A 15711-nucleotide genomic window follows, 5' to 3' on the forward strand; every position below is an offset into this window, starting at 1 on the left:
TAGCAACAATTTCAAGCTTTCCCAGAGTAAGTGTTCAACCTAAAGCCCGTCTCCTGGCTGTCTGTCCTCATGTAAGCGATGCCTGTGTGGTGTCTAGTATTCCTAGAGGTTTCCCAGTAAAATAAGGTGGTTTCTGGAAAAGCAGCTGGGGGCAGATGGGCAACTGTCCTTGTAGAACAATTCATCAGACAGCAGTTGAAATAGTGATAAGAAAACGGAAATCAAATTACAAGGGGGGAAAAGCCAGAGGAAGAAGGAGTGGGACCCACAGAGCTGGCGGAGGCGGCGAAGCAAGTGGCGCTCTCTCAAACTCGCGCGGCTCCAGCAGCCACTCAGGATGCTCCGGGGCTGAGGCCGCCTGTCTGCAAGCGCCCAAAAGAAAGGCAAATTTGAACAGCAGGCGGCTACCAGGTTTTAAGTCCTCACTGTCAAAGTTCCCGGAGACAGGGCACGAATACGTACCATACTGTACCGCATCGCACCCACTACTGGAACGTCAGGGAGCTGCTCCTGGACTTAGCTGGAAAGGGTGTCCTTTAAGGTGAGAGTCTCTGTGGTCTATGGGTGTCTGCCTCTGTCAGCAGTGAGGGTCCACGCACCTCTCTGGGGGACTGTCTGCTCTGGTTGCAGTCACAAAACGCTGGGATTTTCTAGGCTGCTTCTTCCTCTCCTTCTTTTACTCCTTACTCCCCCACCCTCACTCTTTTGCTGTGAATTGAGCCCCAGATTCCAAAGAAAATTGGGAGACTGAAGAAAAAGTAAAAGTGTTGGGGTTAGAATCAGCAAAGGAGCTCTATAAGCCAGGAAACACTGAAGTTCTCGTGTGTGTGTGTGTGTGTGTGTGTGTGTGTGTGTGTGTGTGTTGTGGCTTCAGGAGCCAAAAAAAGATGGAATTTGTTAGTGGGGAGAAAAGTGCTTTATCAGAAACATATTGGCTGCTGGAGAAGCTGCGGGCTGCCACGTTAGAGATGGTTTAAGAGAAGGAAGGAAAGGAAAGGGAGATAGCCACCAGACTTGGCCAAGGACAGACCTGCTCAGGCAGAGGCAGCTGGCACTCAAGATGGCTTTGCTCCTCCAGCCCTAATCTTTTGACCTAAGAAACCACCTCCTTTGCCACTGAAAATGAGCATCCTGTGTTCAGCGGCTTCTCTGCCACAAACCTGTTTTCTTTCAAAGAGGGAGGGGTTGGTTCATGGGAAACGGGTCTCCACAGACCTCAAACCTTGACTCAGTGTTCCTTCCCAACAGATCCATCACCCAGATGGAAAGAATGCAGCTGGCCTGGCTTAGTAGTCTAGTAATCAGGTGGTGGGAGAGTCAGAAAGAAGTCTCTGCCTTAAGGGCCCATTGGTAACTATTTTCTGAGGGCTCTGGAAGCTCAGAAGGGAAGCTGTTCCATTCCTAAAGGCTCTCTCCTCTAGCCAGGGGTAAGCTCAAGGCCCAGATGCAAAACCACCCAAGCCCTTGAGAAGGCTACTGTCTCCAGCTGTACTTAAAGAGAGTAAGAAGACTTTAAGGAAGCCACCCCGGTGGTATGAACTGGCTAGGTCCTCATCATCCTGTAGCCTGAAGGCATGTGGGTAGAGGTACAGATTAACCTGAGGCTTTCCAGAGGACCAGAATTTGAGTCTTGCAGTTGCCCTGGTCTTCTCCCTCTGGATCACCACCCCTCACCCTTGCTCAGCTTCTGAGTAACCAAAGTTTCTCCCCACTTAGGTTGCTTCTTGAGCCTTCAGGATCCTTTTCTACAACACAGGATGTTTCAGACAGTCCCTGACACCTCCTCTTATGTCAAGGTAAGACATATCAACATCATTAAGCAGATAATGACCCCCACTCTGTCCTCTTCCATCTCGGTGCCATTCCTTTGCCCAGGAAAAGCTGGAAGGGAGGGAAAACCTTCGCTGTCCTGGCATCAGGAACACACTCTGGAGACTGGAAGTAGGGGGTCCTGGTGAAGGCTGCACAAGAAGAGCAAAACCTGCCCCAATGTGTGGCATGGTCTGTGTACCTGGCACACAGTGAGTCCCCTACATTAAGGATGTGTCCATGTTTGCATGTGAGTGAATGTGTGCAGATGCACAAATGTGCCTGGATGTGTGCATTTGCATATCTTGCAAGTATGTAGGGACAATTAATTTCTTTTTAACGGTTGGACACCCACTCAGTCCTCAAGCCCACCTAAGCCTGACTATCCCTCCAAAGCTCAGATTGCTATATTTGACAGCACATCATAGGGGTTGTTTTCTCCTTTCCACTACAGTTCCCAAGAATGTAAACAAACCCGGGCAGGGACATCTGGGTTACACGTTTAGTGAAAATCCTCTTTCGGGAGGGGAAAAGAGTATATACCAAGCAGGCTTGCCCAGGATAGAGGCTAGGACCAAATCCTCACTCTGTGCAGCCAGAGGAGGAGGGAAGATTCACTCTGAGGTTGCAAATGTACCTTCTTTAGGACTGGGGTCTGTTCTTCATCCTAACCCCACCCTAAGTGCCCCATCCCAACACCAGAACCCAGCTTAGCTGCATCTAGCTTTAGTCAAAAGTGAAGGCAGGGTGTGGGCCTGTCCAGCCAAACCTCCATGGGATAACCTTCTTAGGTTATGTCCAAGGAACACCAATTATAAGTCCAACTGCCCCTCAGAAATTTGTTAGCAATCATCTTCTCTCCCCCTACCTGTGGTCTGAACAGTTCATTTCAAGAAGGCCATTTCCTGGAGGCTTCCTCTAGGAAGGGGAGAGAGGGGGAAAAAGAGAGAGAGAGAGAAAGAGAGAGAGAGAGAGAGAGAGAGAGAGAGAAGAGAGAAGGAGGGGGAAAGAAAAATTGATGTGAACCCATGTGTCAATCATTCTTTCCAGAGATGGACTGATGGCTCCCAAGGGGTACCAGAGTAAACTATCCAATCAGACTGAAAGAGAGAGAGAGAGAGAGAGAGAGAGAGAAGAGAGAAGGAGGGGGAAAGAAAAATTGATGTGAACCCATGTGTCAATCATTCTTTCCAGAGATGGACTGATGGCTCCCAAGGGGTACCAGAGTAAACTATCCAATCAGACTGAAAGGCAGGGTCAGTGGACTCTGGTTTTCCAGGGTATAGCTCCTCCTACTCCCATCTGTCCCAGTTTGAAAGTCAAACTTAAGAGCTCTTAAAGCTTTAGCTCAGGGTTGACAGTGGTCTTGGGCTGTAACCTCTCTCCCACTCCCACAACAGAACCCAAAATTTCAGAGTAAGTGGATGCCCAGGAGACCTGAGCTAAGGGTCAGGAAGAAAGCAAGCTGGACCAGGACAGAGGAGCAGGCCAGCCTAAGCTGGGGAAGGAGGCTGTCTGAGAGCTGTGGGCTGCCACATGAGTTGCTTGCCGCAGGAGCTCTTTTTGAGGGGGGGAAAAAGATTTTTCAGCAGCCACAAAGTTTGTATTGTTGCACAAAGGGGTGCATTGATGACTGGGAAAGGTCTATGTGGCAGGGACAATCTTGGGTCTGTTCAGCAGGCTCCAGGCTCCAACCATTTGCCAGAGGGGCACAAACTGCCAAGACCCTGCCTTTTCCAGTTCTGCACCCTCTGGAGGTTGTTGACAAACAGCGAGGGTCCAGGCCTCCAGGCCCCAGAAACCAGGAGCTGAGTCCTGCCATAAGGGACAAGAGGTCCTCTACACCCAGTCTCCTGAAAGCTGCTGGGTCCCTGAATGGTAGACAAAGGGCTGCCACAGATGGGATCCCACAGGGGAGCATTTTAGGCTGGGGTGGGGCTAGAAAGAACAAAGTAAAAGAGAGAAGCAAGGTGACCCTTCAAGACCCCTGTAGGCAGTCCTAAATGTATAACTGCGGTGACACTGACAGCTGCTTGTCAGATAGCCAGTGCCCTTGCCAGACCTGGTTCTGAGCACTGCATTTGTGCTACATTATTGATAATGACCTTAGGAAGCAATTTGTTTTGCAGTTGAGAGATTAATGTCACAGAGCTTGCAAGAGACAAAGTCAAGACACAATAATAAGGACAGTGTGGTGACTGCCAAGCAAGTTCTAAACACTCATGTTTACCACAGCCCTTTGAGATAGGTCCTAGTCTAAGGCCATTGTGCAGAGAAGGGGGCTGTGGCTCAGAGAGGCTGAGAAACTTGTTCAAGGCCACAGAACTGTTAAGTGCAGAGCTAGAATAAAAAGCCACGGAACCAGGTCCAGGCTGGGCTCAGAACCCGCACAGAGACACTGACCCTAAGTGGTATCTGGTGCGCAGGTCCTGAAGCTCTTCAAGGACACTGGTCCGTCTTTGCGATAAATATTGTGAGGGGCCGCTGGGAGGTGGGGCTGCCTGAGATTACAGAAGCTGAACCCACCCACGACCTTCGAAGTCCCCATCACGGCGCCACCACTGGGTGAGGGTCGCGACACCCGGCTGGTCTCCACCTCCTGTCAGCCTGCGCTCTCTGGTCAGCCTCCGATTCCCTTGGGGTTTCCTCAACGACGCCTAGTGGTCTGGGGGGTCCGGCCTCCAGTTGCCTCGGGGCTCGAGACCCTCCCGGCCTGGCCCCCCGCGCGGCTCTGCCGGCACTGCGGCCTCCCACGTAGCGTTTTGAACCCGCTCGGCTCTATGGCAAGAACGAGCGTGGGGAGCGGGCAGAGCGAACAGAGGCTCTAAATCTTCCTTGAGTCTGTGAGTGGATGAAGTCTGAGCAACAAATTCAAAGCAGGCGCGCCTGCAGAGCCTTCCTGCAGAAATATTCCCCGGCATTCAAGCGCATCCAGGGGCGGCTCAAGCTGCCTTGTTTGGCTAAGGTCAGACGAGACTCGAGTTCTCCAATAAAAATAAATCTCAAATTAATTATGGCCTCGAGCGAGAGGCCAGACACTTGAAGCTGCAGTTGTGCAGTCTGGAGTTTTGGCGCTCGCCCGCCCACTCCTACCCCCTCCCCCTCCTCCAGCCCTCTCTCCCCTCCCCCTTTGCCAGCTAGATACCCTCGGGTCTAGCGGGTGGGGTCGGGGAGAGCGGACGCTGGGGGACCGCTCGGCTGGAGACGCTCTGCCAGACAGACCTGGCATCTTTAGGAGTTTCAAGTGACCGAGCTGTACCCGGGTCCAGAGGCACCCCAGGGATCGGGCTCCGGTTGTCGCGTCCTTCCACTCCGACCTAGGCTGGGACCAAAGGAGCCCGAGAAGCTGCGTCTGGAAAGTCTTGACCCGGTCAAAGGGCTGACATTGAGCGAGCCAAGACACGTTTCGCCCGCCGTTCCCCTCCCTGGGGAAGCGGGACTTCCGCATCTTTGAAAATGTTGTCAAGTGTGGATGCTGTGAAGCTCGTCTCATACAAGTTTTAATGAAAATGTCCCAAATTCAAAGGTTTCTTGAATATGCGCATGCCCATCTGTGAATGCCTTCTATACAACTTAGAAATACGTGGAGGTCTATTTTATTGTTAGATTTTTTTTTTTTCTCAGTTGGTAGTTTTTTTAAAAAAAAGTCTGGCCTGGCCTTTTTGACTGAATATCCCCTGATTCGAAAGTCTGGAGTGAGCTGGTGGAACAGCATTGAAAGTACCTATACAAGATCCTGGTCCCCAGTCCTGCCCAGTCTGGGAAAGAGTGAAGCTGGACTGGCTATGGTGAGCCAGGAAAAAGGGTGTGTGCCAACCAGTGTGTGGGCAGGGGCTGCCATTCTGAGCCAGACTGTAGACAGGGAAGAGGGGAGTAGGAGAGAGCCAGAAAAGGAGAGGAGAAGGAAGAGGGTGAGGAGAGTGAGGAGTGAGAGGCGGGGAGGGACCTCCCCTCTCCCAACACTAGACACTTTTCATTTGTTGCAGGCCTCACCGCAGGCTCTCTATCAATTTGTCTCAATGCAAACATTCAAAATATTCTCTTTGGCTGCTCATGAAAACAATGTGAGCTGCCAGGATCAAACCATCTTTCCAGATGTCTGGTGGTAACCACATTAAACAGGGCAGACTTGTTTACTGTTGTGTTTGGTTAGGGCTACCCCCCTCCCCTTTCAGGGTTTAAAAAAGAACCAGCAGCAATAGAGTGGCACCAAACCCAGAGTTATATAAGAAGGCAAATTTCTCCATCTGATGTTCCCACACAGATGAGATTTCCTCAAAATTAGGGAAGGTCTTCTGGGTACAGACCCCTGTGAATGGACAGTAGCACCTGACGGAGGGGCTAGTGGTACACAGCAAAAGACTGCTGTGTTAGTGTCCACCCCATAAGTCAGAAAGTAGCCAAGATGCCTGTGTCTGTGCATAGGGTGGTGACTATGCCAATCTACCATACCACCACCACCCCCAAATCCGAAATTGTGAGATTGCCATAGTGTGAGTTTTGTCAGAAGAAATAGTGCCATTCAGTTCCCTAGTTGTGACAAGAAGTCTTTTATTTGATCTGGATTCATGTTGAACACCTCCAGTGGCAGAGGATTGGGCTCAGTGAAGTTAAGGGTTATTGGAGATGATCCAGTGACTATGATCAGTGAGGACAAATGTCATTTGCCAGATCCACAGAAGTTGAAAAGAGAAACCCGGTGATCATGTTGCTACAAAGTACCTTCAAGGGGGGGTTGGGGTAGTCAACACGTGTGGGTGGCTGTAAATGGCCTCTGGTGACTGTCCAGCACCTGGAAGGGGGGCTGTCAGTGGAGAAGTGGCAGACTTTTCTAGCAGAAAGAGATACAGTATGGTTGGGGTGCACTCTCCTGAAAGCTCTGTTCTTGTTTGAAGGTCTGTAGAGTCTGGGCTGAAAAGGAAACAATTTGGGGTTTGAAAGGATGTAATTCATTCTTCCTTTCCCTTTAACCTCTTTCCTCTCTGGAAAGCATGTGGAAATGCTAGGGGGAAGAGCAAGAGGGCGAGCGGCCCAGCCACGGGCAGGAAAGGGTTAAGCCTGATTTCTTTTAATTGAACTCCAGAACTGGTGGCCCCAGGCAAAGGGGGGGGGGACTGACCCCGCTAGCGGTAACCAGATGTGGTGGTCCCAGGGGAGCCCTGGAGCAGACCCCTGGATTGAGAAGCAGACAGGAGGGGGGGAGTGGGCCCGGCCCCCACCCCACCCCCCACAGTATACGGAGTCTCAATTGCCGGCAGGCTGCACCGCCACTCCTGGTCTAGTCACGTTCAGATCCGTGTCTGTATTCGAACCCCAAATTGGAGCTGAATTGATGAGACTAATTTCGAGAGGGGGAGGGGGGAGGGAGGGAGGGAGGAGACCGAGCTCGATTGCTCCTGAAGAAATAAAGAATTAATAAGTCACCTTTTTCGCTGCCGTGGACACCCTTTTGAATTTTTTTTTTTTCTTTCCAATTTACTCGGATCTCCTCTGGATTTTTTTTCCCTCTTTTTCCCCGGGAGGACTCTTAAATAAAAGTGAGAAAGTCCAAAGCGTGATCTGGAGAGCGAAGAAATAAAATTAATAAGTCACCTTTTTCGCTGCCGTGGACACCCTTTTGAATTTTTTTTTTTTCTTTCCAATTTACTCGGATCTCCTCTGGATTTTTTTTCCCTCTTTTTCCCCGGGAGGACTCTTAAATAAAAGTGAGAAAGTCCAAAGCGTGATCTGGAGAGCGTGGACAAGGTAACCTGATTTGGAGGTCGGGGAGAAGGGAGCCAGGCGGAGCGCTCGGGGACCCCAAAGGCTACTCTAACTTGAGCGCTAGGGAGTTCCTCAGGGGACCCGGGGATCTCAGAGAGAGCAGGGAGGGCGAAGGGGCCCCGCCGCTGGGTGGTGATGACAGCCCCAAGCACTGACCCTTGGGTCTCACTGGGGAGAGGTCTGGTCTGTACTGAGCCGCCGCATGTTGCGATTCTGGAGCTTGTGGACTAGTGTGGAGGGCACGTCCCCCGTAGGGTCAATTCCTTGGAGACCTGAATGGAATTGGAGCGGCGACCCTGGCTACAAAGCAGAAGCTGGGTTGTCGGGTTCAGAAAAGTGAGAGGCTTTAACCCAAGAAGGCGTGGGTAGGTGGCCTAGGTTGCCGCGGGGCCACCTCCTCTGCAGGCGCCGGGAGCCGGGAGTCAAGGCAAGCCAATGCTAAAGCACCCCTCTCCGAACAATGCACCCGGTCTGGAGTCGCAGCCCAGACAGCCCAGGTCTTCTAGTCTTAGAATCCGCGTCCAGCCGCTCCGGGAGTCCTGCGCATCTGGGCGCACAGGGCCGGGATGAGAAAAGTCCCTTCGGATGCATTTTTTAATGGTGGATTTGCCTTGGTCTGCGTCCGAATCTTCTCCGGCAGTCGGCGCCAGGTTACCCCAGTCCTAGCAAACTATCCCGCCGTCCTCCCATCCCCAAAAAGTCTGAATCCGGCTGGAAAAAGCATTAATGAACGTATCTGTGGGAAGAAACGGAAAGTGAATGAGTCAGGAGAGCCACCTTCGGCCAACGGCCCGGGGAAAAGGAAAAAGGCCAGAAGCGTTTGGCTTTGGATTTGGGGAGAAGGTGATGGGGGGGGGGCGCTTTGCAGACGGCAGGAATCAGGGCGCGGACACTGGGCGTGGACCCCGTCATTGTTCCTGGCCAGCTCTTATCTCCCAGGAGCAAGTATCCTGTGTGCGCGGCGCATGAATGTATCTGGGCATCTCCGCGTATATTTATATAGCGAGTGATGCGAAAAGCTGGGCTAAAAGAGGAAGAGGGGGGTGTGGGGGGAGGGAAGACTAGAGAGAGCAAAAGGGAGAGGAGAGCGCGAGGAGAGAGAGAGAGAGAGAGAGAGAGAGAGAGAGAGAGAGATAGGACTTCCTCTCCGATCGCAAAGTGAAGTCACTTCCCAAAATTAGCTGAAAAAAAGTTTCATCCGGTTAACTGTCTCTTTTTCGATCCGCTACAACAACAAACGTGCACAGGGGAGTGAGGGCAGGGCGCTCGCAGGGGGCACTCAGGAAGGGCCCAGGGCGCCTGGGAGACCGCGCCGGGCTAATCTGGAGGGGCTGCGAGGTCAGGCTGTAACCGGGTCAATGTGTGGAATATTGGGGGGCTCGGCTGCAGACTTGGCCAAATGGACGGGACTATTAAGGTAAGCGGCAGGGCAGTGGGCGCGGGGCGAGGCCAGCGGGGGCGGCGGGAGGGCTGGGCGCCTGGCGGCTGGGTCCCGGAAGACGTGGCCGCTTTCCCTTCCTTCCGCGCCCCGGCTTCGCGCAGTCTCCTCCGGCGCTCCGGAGGCGAGTCCCACTTTCCGCGGGGGCCGGCCAGCCTCCCCGCCGAGGGCGATCTTCCTCGCACCCCTTGCGCGCTAGTGGAGCCGGCCCCCTCCCTCCGCGCCGCCGCCGGGGCCGCGGAACGCGGCGGCTGAAACTTGGGGACCCGCAGCGCGGACCCGAGTCAAGGGCGGGACGTCGGCGGGTCGGCTCTTCCCACCCCGCACCCGGGACGCCCCGGCCTGCGCGGGGCACTCGCCTGGCGGCTAGCTTCCTCTGCCGGAGGCCGGGAGCCGTGCGAGCTGGGGCAGCATCCGCCACCCGCTCGGGTCAGTCCCTGCCTGGTGGGCCCCGAGGCGAGTTAGAGGATTAGGGGTGCAAAAGAGTGTATCTGGGGGTTTGCCGGAGCCGGCGCTTCCAATTGGAAGCTCCTGTTTACATGTCAGCCAGACTGGTTTCTCTTCCCTCTCTGCAACCCGGCTTGGCCGACTCCAGCTACCCGGAGCTAACGGGCCGGCCTCGCCACTTCTCCCGCTGGGAACATCCTTCCACAGCCCAGGTCCGCGCCGCTCCCCTGCACCCCAGCCCTCGCAAGCTCTTCGGAGGGCCAGTTTCAGAGGAAGGATTCCCGGAGCTGTCCCCTCATTTAGAATTAGAGTCCTCCAGAATCATCCCTCTGTGGTGGCTGGTACCAAGTCTATTTAGGATCCCACCCCTATCCGCGCAGTCCCGCCTAGGTCTAGGTTGCAAAGTGCAGCCCAGAAGACTGGTGAGTTTGGGTTCCGTGTCACAACTTCAGAAGGGCTGGCTGTTCCCTCTGAAAGGGGGAAGTGGGGCCCGGAGCAGGGAAGAGGGACACCCCCTAACGTGACTGGCCTTAGAGAAACTAGGAGAATGAATGGGACCAGGCGTTAGCTTCAAGGCTGCCATACAGCGACCAAACAGGAGTTGATCTGGAAAAACCATCAGGCTGGTGAGGTGGGGACTGGCAGGGCCCGCAGAACCCAGAGGAATCAACTTCCTACCCAAGGCTGAGTGAGAGAAAGCTAAGATTAAGATGTTAGGCTTAGAGAATTCAACAGATTTTTATCATCTGGGTGGGGTCAGAGAGTTTTTATTTGCTAAGTTAGTCTCTCTCTCTCTCTCTCTCTCTCTCTCTCTATCTCTCTCTCTCTCTCTCCCTCTCTCTGAAATACGCTGACTTAGGTAAAGGGCACCAACTGAAGGAACTTGAAAACCTGGAGATGAGATAACTGATTGTAATGGGTTAAAAAGAGTCTCTAAGAGTCGTGGGTTCCTCAAACTTGACATGAGTGGGTAGGTGAGAGGATAGCTCTAGAGACCTGCTAGTGGAGGTCACTGGACTTTTTGACCCCTTTCTCTGCTTCCTGTTGGTATGTTCATGCAAGTATCTACATCCTCAGGTTCAGTAACCAGATGGTCCCTCCTAGAACCTCCATATACCCCATTCAGGGTACTTTCAGTTGCCCCCCACCCCCAAACTCCCCCCTGATCCAGAAGGGTGGAAATATGGCTCCAGAGGTTTAATGCGGACACTCTAAGGAGAAGTGAAGCAATGTCGGTGCAGTGTTCAGACTTCTAAGCACAGGCCCTAAGCCTGGGAGGAAGCTGTGGTCTGTGTACCCAGGATGTGCTAACCTAGCTCTATGCACACATTGGGATGGGCATGGCTGGCAGCAAGAGCAGCCTTAGGCCAGGAACCTGGCACTTCAGGACAAAGATGGGAGAGAGCTGGTGGCAGGAGCTCACAAGCCCCTTCACTCCAATGGACATCTGTCTCTTACCTAGGTATCCTGACTCCATAGTCACACACACAGGAGCTTTTCAACCTATCTTTACTATGCCAAGGTTCTGAAGGATTGAGTCTTTGGTGTATAGTTTGACATTTTAGCTATGTAAAAAGCCACAGGTTCCTGTTCACATGTATCCTTTGGGTTTTGGGGCTCCGAGACCCCACTTCCACAATGATTTAATTCTGATCTTGATGTAGATGTTGAATTTGAAGAGAGGTGCTGTGAGAATGCACAATCTGTTAAGCCTTTCTGAACTTCATGATCTTTTAAAGAAACATAGTGGGACTACATTACCTTACACTATTGTGTTTCTGACATGCACTTTGAGTGAATCTGTGATACTGTTTTATGTACTTGTGTATCTTGTCCTCAATCACAAAACGTGTATTTGGAAGTGCCTGTGGGTCTCAATGTCAAGGATCTATATGGTTCAGGATGCTAGGGAAGTTTGGATTTCCTTACAGAAACACTTTTAAATCCCCAATCACATTGCCCTTCAATAATAGGTTCTCTACTGTTTTCAAGAACATCTCTTGGAAGAAATCATGTGGAGCATATCAAAGTTTGTTTGCTCTTCTTTTGGTACAGACAACTTAACCTGCCATATTAAACAACACCCTACCACACCCCTGCTCCCCACAGTGATGATATTATCAGTGTTGAAAAGCACGTGATACTGCTTGAAGAAATGACCTGGTTTCAAAAACTGCATCTTAGTTCTAGGCAGGCTTCCTTTGAATCTGATTGATTTCATCTGTGAAAAAGTATAAATTCGAAGTGTGTCACCCAAGATGGAGAAACACTCAGAGAAGAGGTAGACATGGCACATGAAACTGGGAAATAAGGAAAAAGAGAATGGACTTGGAGAAAACCTGAGTTCATTCTCATTTCTAACCACTCCCCCCACCCCCACCCTGCCACCCCGCTGTGTGCATGGTCGGGGGTTCTTAGCTCTTTGGGTCTCAGTTTTCTCATCTATAAAGTAGATCCAAAGCACCTCTTGCTGTAGGTCACACTAAGGTTGAAATAAAATCTGGTACCTTAGCTGGAGACACATTAGTTGGATCTCTTTGGATTAGCATTGTAGAAGTCTGTTAGAATACAAGTATGGATTTATTGTCATGTATGTTTCATTAATGCAATTGATATTTGTGGTGTGTTTCTTGTGTTCTAAGGTTTTGCTTTATGTATGGAGGATTAAAAAATAATACTTGAAGGGAAGGTGGTAGATGCATACAGAAAGAGACTAAGGTTGTAGTGGTACAATTTCTGAGGAACCAATGAAGCAGAGTAGGGCACAGAAAAATGACAGAGCCATAGCTGGTGGGAGGATCAGAGCAAGCACTGCTAAGGAAGTGAGGACTGAACAGAGCTCTCCCTTCCCCTTCACCTGTTTTGCCTTGGAAAAGTAATGCACCATATAGACAGTAAATGATGGGTACACAGAAGAGAAAAGCAGGGGCTATAGCTGGGCTCTGTGAACCAGAGTCATGTGCCAGACAGGCCTTGGAGGGCACACTGCTGCTCTCAGGGCAGGGAAACTTGGAGAGGAGGTCTGAGGAAGAAGTCAAGAAAGAAGCACATCTCAATAGGAACAGTCTTCCCTTCTGTCTTCCAGGAGGACATGTCATACCCCCCCCAACACACACACACACACACACACACACACACACACACACTGCTCCATCTCCATATCACCTAGATTCACAAGAACTCCAGGAAAACTAGACTGTCTCTCTGTCCTCATGACCACACAGATTGCTTTCTGAAGTAACTTCCAAATGGTGTGTGGTGTTTGAACTATTTCCCCTACAAGTTTTCCTCTGCTTCTTTTACTATTCAAATTTAAATTTATAGGTTTGTAACTTTAGAGCTTTGAAGAGTATTTAGCTTGACTTTCTCATTTTCTGGATGGAAAACTAAGGTCCAGGGTGTTAAATAGAATTCCCATGATTACTTATAGGGAAAGAATGAGAATTCAAAGTTCCTACGGGATAGAGGAGTGTTCTTTCCACTATAGTGTGAAGACATCATTTGTTACATCATTATAAATTATAGAATCCTGAAGAGACACACAAAAGTGGGGGTAGGGGAGACCTTGAAAGAGATATCATGAAGAATCTGGTACCTTACACTTCTGCCATTTAATGAAAGGTGCATTCATACTGTCTTGAATTATTTCTATACTCAAAGAAAAAACAATTTCTAAATTTTCATATGTTTTTTACACAATTATTTTCCAAAATAAATCTGCTTTGACTCTATAAAATGTAAACAAAGTTACTAAGTTCAGGAACCACCTCAAGTATAGCATATTATTTCAATAACCAACAGGCCAGTCTACTGATCCTGGGCAGGTGTACTGAATGTTTACCTCTTTAAATAAAGCACTTTCAGGTGGATTAGGGCATACCCTATAGATCCATTTGCCAAACGGTGAAGCAAGGGGTGTCTTCAGTAACAACCCCATTAAATAAGATTTAAATTTTCAAAGTCTTCTTCAATTTGGGGTTAAACAGTTAAGTTGGCATTGGTTATAAGCGGGTATGGTGGCACACATCTTTGATCCCAGCACTCAGGAGGCAGAGGCAGGTGGATCTCTATGAGATCTAGGCCAGCCTGGTCTCTAGTGAGTTCCAGGCCAGTTGTGGCTACAGAGAGACCATGTCTCAGAAAGGCCAAAATTAAAAAAAAAAAATGTTGGTTTGAACCAAACTTTTTTTCTTACTAGAAATGTGGCATTGGCCTAATTGTCTCCCAAGAAACAAGAAAAAAGAGAGGTCTTGGCATACTGTTTATTTTAGTGAGCTGCTGGACAGGATTTCTAATGGACAGACCTTTATACCTCAAACTTCACAAAATATCCCCAAACTAATGTCTTGCCAGTCTAAAGCTTGCTATATAGACTTTCAGGTTAGACAAACTTCACTTAGATGGAAAGTCCACTCCCTTCTCTTGTTTTACACAATTACCTGCACCATGTTGACTTAGAATGTTTTTGTTTTGTTTTGAACAATATAAAACTGTTAAGACTGTACTTTTTATCTTATTGTTTTTTCTTGTGTGTATATATGATGTGTGTATGTATGTGGTATGTGCATGTGTGTGTACGTGTGTATGCATGAGTGTGTATGTACCATGACAAACACGTGGAGATCAGAGGACTACCTCAAGTTTCGGTTCTCCTCCTCCACCTTGTCTGAGATAGGCTTTCTCTGCTGTTAGCTGCTGTGCATACTGAGCTGCTGGCCCAGCAGCTTCCAAGGATTCTCCTGTCTCCACCACCCCCACCATCTCATAGCAGAAGCCCTGGGATCAGAGACTTGTGCTACTGTGTCTAGCTTTACATGCATTCTGGGGAGTCAAACACAGGTCCTTAGGCTTGTATAGCAAGCACTTCACCCACTGAGCTATCACCTCACTTTTTCTGTTTTGTCTTGAGGAAAAAGTGGCATGTATCCTTGGACAGCTTCATACTATGTACCTGAGGATGATCTTGAACTTCTGATCCTCTTGTATTCACCCTCTGGGTCCTGGGATCATATGCCTGGCTATAATAGATTTTTTAGTGATCAAAGTTATGCAGGCATTTTCCTCTATGGAAGACTGCACCCTGTTTCATGTTCTGTTGCTTTCATATGCACAGTGTTCATGCCATTCACATATCACTTCATCAATGGAGTGGTTTTGCTAAGTGGTGTCACTTAGTAATGCACTTTGGGGTTGTTTCTTGAGAGGTAACAAAAAGAGTCCCCATTCATCTGTACGCTGTCATCCCTAGGACTAGTATCTTTTAAATATGACAAAATGAGGCAATCTATGGAATAACCTTTTTTGTGCAAAGTGAGCTGGCCTCATGGGCATTGCTAGCCTCAACCTTGTGGGCACCATAAACTGACTAACTATAACTAGTCATGCAACTGCATGACTGCTACTCAAAGTCAGAATCAGATACCTAAGTTCTACAAGGAGAGAATACAGGGCTACTGCTTAAAGATCCCAGCCTGGAGATGAGCTGTGTGTGCTAGCAAGGCATGTGGGTGTCACAACAGTCCTGAGCAAGGGAAGAGTAATCTGAATTGACTGGACAGAGACAGGCCTAATGAAAACAGGTATCTGTATAGTTGCTCAGTACTTGCAAAGCTCTTTCTTGTGCTCCCTTGGGTCTGATCCTCACTACAGACCTAAAGGAGGTCATAATGTCACCATTCATCTCCATTTCACATGGAATGAATGAAAGTTCAGATAGATCATAGCTTGCCCAAGATTACAGGAGGCAGAGCTAGGCTCCAAGCTCAGTCTTTCGGATTGCAAAATGCTTGCTTCTTCACAGGTGCCTCACTGCTTCTTGTCATTACTGAGTATGGAAGTCAGCCTTGAGGTATGAATGGACCTGTCCCAAGACAATATGGTCAAGGGCTTTGGAGAGGAAGTACACGTGAAAGCCTGGGTATGAGTGGAAAGACTAGACAGAAGCAGATTATAGGGGACCTTAAATACTGAGATAAAGAATTTAGATCTCTGGGAAATCCCAGCACTTGGGAGCTTGGGAGGCAGAGGCAGGTGGATCTCTGTGAGATTGAGTCCAGCCTGGTTTATACAGTGAGTTCCAGGTCAGCTGTGACTAGAGGGAAACTGTGTCTCAAAAAAACCCAAAACACAAACAAACAGAATTTGGGTCTTAAACCATGAGGTGTGGAGGCAAACAATATTAATCCAAGCACTTGGGAAGCAGAAGCAGGTGGATCTCTGTGAGTTCGAGGCCAGCCTGGCCTACCTATCAAGTT

The 15711-nt window shown here is 49.7% G+C and overlaps 1 protein-coding gene across 3 annotated transcripts in view; it reads left to right on the plus strand.

Moving 5' to 3' along the window:
- Positions 1-342: 342 nt before the first annotated feature.
- Positions 343-15711, plus strand: part of Fli1 (Fli-1 proto-oncogene, ETS transcription factor) — a 133179-nt gene continuing 117810 nt past the window's right edge. The window contains exons 1-2 of one of the 3 annotated variants that reach the window (XM_008841364.3): positions 343-541; positions 1717-1796. In XM_008841364.3, coding sequence (XP_008839586.1) covers positions 1758-1796 — 39 coding nt within the window. In that variant the 5' untranslated portion in view covers positions 343-541; positions 1717-1757. Of the gene's footprint in view, positions 542-1716; positions 1797-7417; positions 7555-8696; positions 8990-15711 lie in introns of those variants that run through there. The other 2 variants (XM_008841365.3, XM_008841366.3) reach the window with 2 other exon arrangements.

This window comes from Nannospalax galili, unplaced genomic scaffold, assembly GCF_000622305.1.
Source record: "Nannospalax galili isolate Female #2095 unplaced genomic scaffold, S.galili_v1.0 scaffold541, whole genome shotgun sequence".
NCBI classification, from domain to species: domain Eukaryota; kingdom Metazoa; phylum Chordata; class Mammalia; order Rodentia; family Spalacidae; genus Nannospalax; species Nannospalax galili.